This window comes from Vitis vinifera, chromosome 13, assembly GCF_030704535.1.
Source record: "Vitis vinifera cultivar Pinot Noir 40024 chromosome 13, ASM3070453v1".
NCBI classification, from domain to species: Eukaryota; Viridiplantae; Streptophyta; class Magnoliopsida; order Vitales; family Vitaceae; genus Vitis; species Vitis vinifera.
Genome location: NC_081817.1, coordinates 25,382,358 through 25,390,381, shown reverse-complemented (window position 1 = coordinate 25,390,381; position 8,024 = coordinate 25,382,358). Strand labels below are relative to the sequence as shown.

Sequence of the window (8,024 nt, the reverse complement as noted above, 5' to 3'; positions counted from 1 at the left end):
GGTTTGTGCGGATAAGGAGAAGGGTGGGTTAGGCTTAAGGAAGCTAGCTTTCTTGAATAAGGCCTTGCTTGGCAAATGGATATGGAGATTTGCTTGTGACAAGGAAAATCTTTGGAATGAGGTGATTTAAATGAAATATGGGCAAGAGGGCCTTGGTTGGAGGACAAATAAGGCTAATAGGGCATTTGGAGTAGGGGTTTGGAAGGAGATTTTGAAGGAAACAAATTGGTGCTGAGAAAATATAGTGTTCACAGTTGGAAATGGCAATAAAATTAGATTCTGGACTGACCATTGGTGCAGCCATACAACGCTGTCCCAAAGTTTCCCACAATTATTTGCCATGGCTACACATAGGAACGCCATGGTGGAGGAAGTTTGGGACCAGAATTTCAGTCAGGGAGGTTGGAATCTAAGGTTCTTTAAAGCTTTTAATGATTGGGAATTGGATTTGGTAGGAAATTTGCTCCATGTCCTAAGGGGCTACAGGCTAACTTTGGAGGATGACTCAGTCTCTCGGAATGGTGGAAGAAACAAGTATTTTGGAGTTAAGGAAGCGTATAGTTTACTAGTTAACCCCAATGACACCGCCTTCCCGAAGAATTGCATATGGGTGGATAGAGTTCCTACCAAAGTCGTTTTTTTTTTCTTGGGAGGCTATGTGAGGGAAGGTGCTTATGTTAGATAAGCTCCAAAAAAGAGGGTGGAAGCTCCCTAATCGTTGCTTTTTGTGTGGTTTTGAAGAAAAAACTATAAATCATATTCTTATACACTGTACAGTGGTTAGAGTTCTGTGGGAAATCGTCTTAGGTTTGTTTGGTGTTCAATGGGTCTTTCCAAAAACTGTAAAGGAGGTCTTAATTAGCTAAAGAGGCCCTTTTGTGGGAAAAAAGGAAAATGATTTGGAAATCCATCTCGTTGTGCATTTTTTAGACGGTTTGGAAGAAGAGGAATAAGCTAGCCTTTAGGGGAGGGAGGGGGGGGGGGGGGGATTCTTTAGCAATTCAGAAACTCAAAAATTCTTTTGTCTATAATTTATGGAGTTGGGCTAGATTGTATATTGGAGAGAAGTCGCTTTCTCTTATAGACTTCTTGGAGTGGTTAGCATCCACTTAAGGGTTGGTGAGCCTTTTGGTTTTTTTTTTCTTTTCTTGTTTTTGAGGTTTTAGCTACCTTGTATACCCTCTGTATGCTTTGTGGTTGTTTGCCTTTTGTTAATATATTCCTTGCTTATTTATCAAAAAAAAAAAAAAAAAAACCACCACACCAAGTGGAATTTGCACCCTCAACAACTTAGCTGCGTATAAATTTGTACTACATTTTCACACTGTCACAAGGTTGTATCTCTCTCCCACCTAGCTTCACTTTCAAGAGTCCCCTTTCAATGGACTGGGTAAACAATCCTTCTATTCTTTTTTACTTAGCCCCATATTTCTATGATCCAAGTTCTTATAAGCTTTTGACTTAAACTACTTTTGGATAATAAGAGGTGCATGATTTTTGTATATCTTAGTGGGATATTGATTGTTAAGAAATGGCTTAAAGAAAGTAGTATGAAAAGAATGATGAATTTTTAGTCTATTTGAAGGTTTAACCTATTTGTAATTGCACCAATCTTTTTCATTACTTCAAAGACACCATCACACTTAGGATGAAACCCCCTCTATACTTTTTGACTGTTGATGTCCTTTCAAACTTGTGGCCAACTTGAAACTTTATGGGCTTCCTCCCTTTATCATCATACCTTTTCATTCATTAATTTGTTGTCTTTTTCCAAACTTTTTTTTTTTTTTTTTGCCTTTTCATGCATCTCTTAACAAGATTTCAAGAATCTAAAGGCCATAGGACTTATGTTATGCCCAACTTACATCCTAACAATGCATCCAAAGGCATGTGAAGTTGTCACCTTATTGCCACCTCGAATGGGCACAATCCTATAGAAGAACTCTTGTGTAGATTATAACAACATTGAGCCACTTCTAGAAATTCCAAACAATTATGCTGCCTAGAAATCATACAGTGCCTCAAATACTTTCGTAGCATTTGCATCCATCTTTTTAGTTTGATTATCTATTTGAGGGTGATTTTAGTTAAAAATTTTGGTTTTAATCCCAACATCTTAAAGAACTCAACCTAAAACCTACTCATGAAGTGAGAATCTTTGTCACTCACTATATCCTTTGGTAACCCAAAGTGTTTAAAAACATAGCTAAAAAAACAAACATGTAGCTCTTTCAACAGGGTATGCATGTCATAGAGTTAGCACACAAGCATTACTACATAAAGAAGAGAGAATGACTCTCCTCATCAAGGTAAGACTGTTAGAAAAGTTTTTCAAGTTCTAATGATGATGATATTGATGATGATGATGATAGAAGGAGCAACAATAATGGTAATAGACTATCAATAATGAAGATGGTGAGGGTAGTGGGGGAGGTGGTGATTATATTAGTTAAGCAAATCCAAGCATGTCATAGGCATAATTATCAAGGTATTGATGAGCATATCTAGATTTTAGGTGTAGGATTATGACAATATTTTAGAGGAGTAGGTGATAAATCACATCTCATAGATTTAGAGTTCAACATTATAGTTTTTGTACTGCTTCTTGTAGAAACTACTTTGATCTATTTCTAAGGATGCATCTTGAGGAGTGTTTTGATACTAAAACACTAACTAATGACTATTATGCATATGATCAATCATGTTTTAGTAGCAACATTGGGTATCGAGGTTTTGGGTACTATCACCCTAGGTTCTGATTACCGATTATCAAGCTAGTAATCTCAACCAACCTATTTGAACTATGGGCAACTCTTGCAACTATATCCTCATCGTGGGAACTACCACCTTATTTATATACTTGTCGTAGGACTAATGATGATGATTTTGAGCCCCACGCCATGCAATGTAGAATTGATATTGAATTGTATGTCTTTTTAGTAAAATATTATTATATTAAAATAAAATAATTTTCAATTATTAACATGTGCACATACTTTTATAACTATTTAAACAATGTTAAAAGCGATACAAGTTTTTTATTAATTTTTTAACTTATTTAATCATACCAATTGTTAAAATAATTTTCATAACTTTTTTGAACTTTTTAGTTAACTTATTTTCCTTATGGCTTGATACTAAGTTGGAATGTTGAGACTGATATACCTCGAGACCTCTTGAGTCAATGACCTAAACTACGATTTTGAACTAGGTTGGGGTGACATACCCATTGCTATCCATGTTCTATCATCATAGTTTTATAGAGTCACCTCTCCCACCCTAAAGAGTTTTTAAAGCGTCACCTCGCAAGCCATAGGCACTCATGGGTCTAAGTTGTTATCACAAGAGGCCTTGGTCTTGCAACAATGAGGTCAAGGTGTTGAAACTTGTCCCTAAGTTTAAAGGTCATGGAACAAAGACATGCTTGCTATAGTTGTGGAGTATTGTATATGGGCTGGCTTTAGGAGCATTTATTTAGGGTTATGCGGTTCTTGTGTTTTTAAGGTTCTCAGAAGATAACACATTTCCTTTTTAACATTTGTAATGGCCCTTCAACTTCTCTTGGGAAGCAGGTTAGTTTATGGATTGAAATTTCAAATTATGTACTCTTTAATCTTGGGATTCTAAACTACCACTTTGCTCCATGGCCAATGCCCAAAGCAGTTTACTATGTATTAATCGTTGTGCTAGCAAAAGCTTTAATGCAAATATGTTAGTTCAAGAACACAAAGATAAAACAATCACACACATGGTAGACGAGGTTTTAACGTGGTTCAACCAACTATGCCTACATCCACGAATGAGAGAGAATCTTTTCACTATACAATAGAAAACATTACATAAGATAAAACCAGATATAATTATTGGGTTCTTGAAACATCTCATGTTTCCTCACTCCTTGTATCCACACCTTGAACCACGAGTCCTCTTGCTCCATAAGGTATCTCCCATTTTTCCTTATATATCTATCCACCTAGTATAGTCTTTACAAGCTCATCTCCATCTCATGATTTTTTCCTCTCATGACCTAGAATATTTATAGAGATATTTCCAACAACTTTCCTTATTCTAGAAGGAAGTCTAATATTACAATAGTATTCAACTTAGGAAATATTCTATACAATATTCTTAACAAAAATGAATCTTTACTAACTAGGAATTTAGGACACTTTCTAACATTAGTTAGTACTCTTTTTGGGGATTTAAGTGAGTCACTTGCTTTGCATTTCTAATTTGTTTAATTATATTTTATTTTTTCTTTTATTAAATTGGATTAAATCACTCTTATGTTTGATAGTTCAACATGAATATTTATTGGATTTACTATACCCAATAGGTTGTGGTTTTAATCGGATTGGGACCTAGCGCTTTTGATATCTCAAGAGAGGTTGCAACAGTAGCCAAGGAAGTTCACATCACAACAAGAGCCCCTAATGTGACAGTTGGAAAATCAGACAACCATGAAAACATATGGCTACATAAAATGGTAGCCTTCCTTTTGTTTTTTTTTTTTTTTTTCATATCTCAAATTATTTCTCCTATTTATTTACAAACATGAGAGTGTTTGGTAAAACTTAATACTTATTATTTAATGACTTAAGTTGACTTTAAGTTAAATTATTCTTAATTTGTCTTAAAACTTATTTTTTTTTTTTTACTTTAATAATTAAGGTTGTTTGATAAAGTTAACTTAAAATTTATTTTAAATCATCGAATTAAAGTATTTACTTTCATTAATTTTAACTAATATTTATCTTCATTGATTTTAACTAATATTTATTTTTATTAATCTTAGGTAATAATTTTTTTTTGTTAAACATCTATATTTAAAGTATTGTAAATATATAAAATAACTACAAAATATTTATTATAAAAAATAAGTTATGGATGTGGAGCTATAGTTATAAAATATACTATTACTAGATGTAGGCAAATGAAGTAAAAAGATTTGAAATTAAGAGTAAGCTAACTATTTTGATTTAATATTTAAAGTTGATCTTAACTTTAAGTTGGTTTATTAAGTTATTTTATCAAATATGGTTAATCTATTTAATGATTTAAATTAAATTATTAAGTCATATTAAGTTATTAAGTTATTTACTCAACATCCTCTAGATCAAGACTTAAAAGGGTGCTTCCCAAGAGTACTTGGTTTGTATTTCAATCAAAACTGTCATATTCAAGGTTTTATTTTTTGGTTGAATAGTAAGCTTACCAGAGTGTTTCAAGGTGTGAGGTACTTATTCTCAATCCTATATTTACAGATAGAATTTGTTTATGAAGATGGTAAGGCTGTCTTTCAAGATGGATCCTCAGTTCATGCAGATACCATTTTTTATTGTACTGAGTACGAATCAAATGGTCCACTTTTCATTTATTTTTCCTTAGTAGCCCTGCAAATTTTATCTTCCATTCCTACCTTTATTGCTCCTCCTGCTGGTTCAGCATATTCGTTTTGTCATTCAAGTTCTGAATTATATCTTTTGCAGGTACAAATACCATTTTCCATTTATTGAAACAAATGGAATTGTAACCATTGATGACGATAACCGTGTTGGGCCACTGTATAAACATGTCTTCCCTCCGCACTTAGCTCCTTGGCTCTCTTTCATTGGAATGCCTAAGCAGGTCTGTTGTTTCAACCACATATTCCCACAAAGTGGTGTGTTAAATTTGAAAAGGAAAACAGTTTCGTTCATTTTAGAGAATCCATGGAATACCCACTAAGCATTATATATGAACTATCAATTTTCTGGCCTAAGAAAACCAAATGGATCTTGCTATAAAATTCATTAAGGTGATTAAAATACGCCCCTTTCCTTGATTCTGTTTTCTGTATGCTAGTGCACATTTGATTGATTCTTTAGTCTGTGATAGATTAAATTTCTGTTTATAAACCAGACTACTTTAGATTTGGGCAATTGACAATGGAAGTTGGTTTTTACAATCAGGATACACCATTTCTGACAACCGAGTTACAATCCAAGTGGTTGGCTCATGTTTTATCTGGTAAGGTGTTGCTGCCAACAGAAGAGGAGATGATGTCTGATGTCGAAAATTACTATCATCATATGGAGGAAACTGGAGTGCCCAAGAGCTTCACCCATGTCCTTCCCCCCAATGAGGTGCTCCATCTATTTTCTTATCTTTCAAATTTAATCTTCTTAACAACTCAACATTTGATGAAGCCATTTCTTTTCTGATGTAGAAAATCTAACTGGGTTTTACATCCAATATCAAATGTTTGAAGCTCCTTAGATAATCTATATGGTAATAAGGCTATCGACTTCTGGTGAAAACATTTTCATTTGTTTCCATTATCATGTAGATGACCCCCTTTTCTTTGGATGGTTTGATGTCAGATTGAGTACAGGAATTGGCTACTGGCTCAGGTGGAAATGCCACCATTGAAGGAGTGGAGAGGAAGAATGTACAGGGAGTGTGTCAAGTTTGCAAATGCCAAGCCAGATGGGTACAGGGATCAATGGGATGATGATTATTGGGATGCAGTCATCGCATCACAGGTTGATTCCACTCTCCCAAAAATTTGATATCTCAGTTCTGCACTAATGTGTTCTCTTTCTCTTTCTCTCTCTCTCTCTCTCTCTCTCTCTCTCTTCCTTGAATCAACCTGCCTTATTGCATTTCTTTTACCTAGATTCAGGTTGGCATGATATGAAGTACTACTGCCATAGAATTTCTTAATCCATTTAAATTCAAGAAAAGAAAATTCAATGAACATTACTTCCCTAAGAACAGTTTTTAGCTGCTAATGAAATTCTAGGTGCTAAAAAATTTTAACTGCCTTTTGACAGGAAGTAAACCATCTGGCAAATGGAGAAGATGTTGGGGTGGAGAAGATGTTGGGGTTGCTGAAGATGTAGCCTAGTTATCAGTTGTATCGACAAAATAAGTAGAAATCTTAGTACTTTACATGCATCTTGTTAATTCAAGATTTCAAATTTTAAGCATTTATTGTCTTAGCAAAATTATAGTTGGCATTTGACAGCTGATATGGACTATTGTCCGTATAGAACTAGAAGTGTATAAATTTGAGGCAATTTTCCTGTTCTACAAAATGAAAACTTGGTGCCAATAAGACATTAACTACAAGTCTCTTCAACTTAGATGTATTTTTCTACTTAATTATGCACAATTGATCATGTTGTGAAAAACCATAACAAAGAATAATAATAGCTAGGGAAAAGAAAATAAGAGAATGAAAATAGAAAATACATAACAATTTACGTGATATGGTCTAAAGACTACATTCATGAGCAAAGATGAAGTGTTGCGGCTCAAGTTCTTCTTTGTGGCTCAAGTTGATGGCAAGAACTTGTTGATGTAGTAAACCAGTCTCTATGCATCTTTTTGGTCATTGTGGACTAAGGTGATGCTCATTGTCACTACAAAAGTTGCTAGATATAGCAACAAATGTCACTTATCTTTACTTTAGTCAAAATATAAGTAGGGATGAGTGGTGCCTTTTAAGCTTCACAAAGAATATACACAATGATTGGTCTAGTCATGGTTATCTACGTTTTTCTAATAAGGAAAGGATTAGATGATATTGATTGATTAACTTGACAATGAATTGTCCTAGGGTTGTGAGTTGCTTCACCAAACATTGTACCTCCTTAAGTTCCTCGATTGACATTTCAAGTATAGCTTAAATTTTCTTAGTGTTAGCATAAATTCCATGCTGCATGACAAAGAGCCCTATAAATGCTTGGGACATTACCCCAAAGGTGCATTTACTAGGGCTTAATGTCATGTGATGTTTTCTTAGAATTCCAAAGACATGCTCCAAATGGTTACAATGGTTACAATGGTTAGTCTGCTCAATGTTTTCACCATGTATCATCTACATATATCTCTGTAGTGTCACCAATTTGTACCTTAAAAACTCTTTCTACGATCCATTGATGGGTGGTATTGGAGTTATTTGTTTATTTTTTATCTCAAATGACATAGTTTTGTAACAATTAAACACTTTTCTCTTATGAGCAATATCTTTGCTTAGT

General features: G+C 34.1%; 1 protein-coding gene across 1 annotated transcript; it reads left to right on the top strand.

The window, feature by feature from the left end:
• Nucleotides 1-340: 340 nt before the first annotated feature.
• LOC104878019 (flavin-containing monooxygenase FMO GS-OX-like 2) lies at nucleotides 341-6,884 on the top strand. Its single transcript, XM_059742003.1, has 7 exons — nucleotides 341-401; nucleotides 456-631; nucleotides 5,265-5,347; nucleotides 5,490-5,628; nucleotides 5,952-6,125; nucleotides 6,363-6,524; nucleotides 6,816-6,884. Exons 1-7 carry the CDS (start codon nucleotides 341-343, stop codon nucleotides 6,882-6,884), a joined length of 864 nt encoding a protein of 287 aa, XP_059597986.1.
• The last annotated feature ends 1,140 nt before the right edge of the window (nucleotides 6,885-8,024 follow it).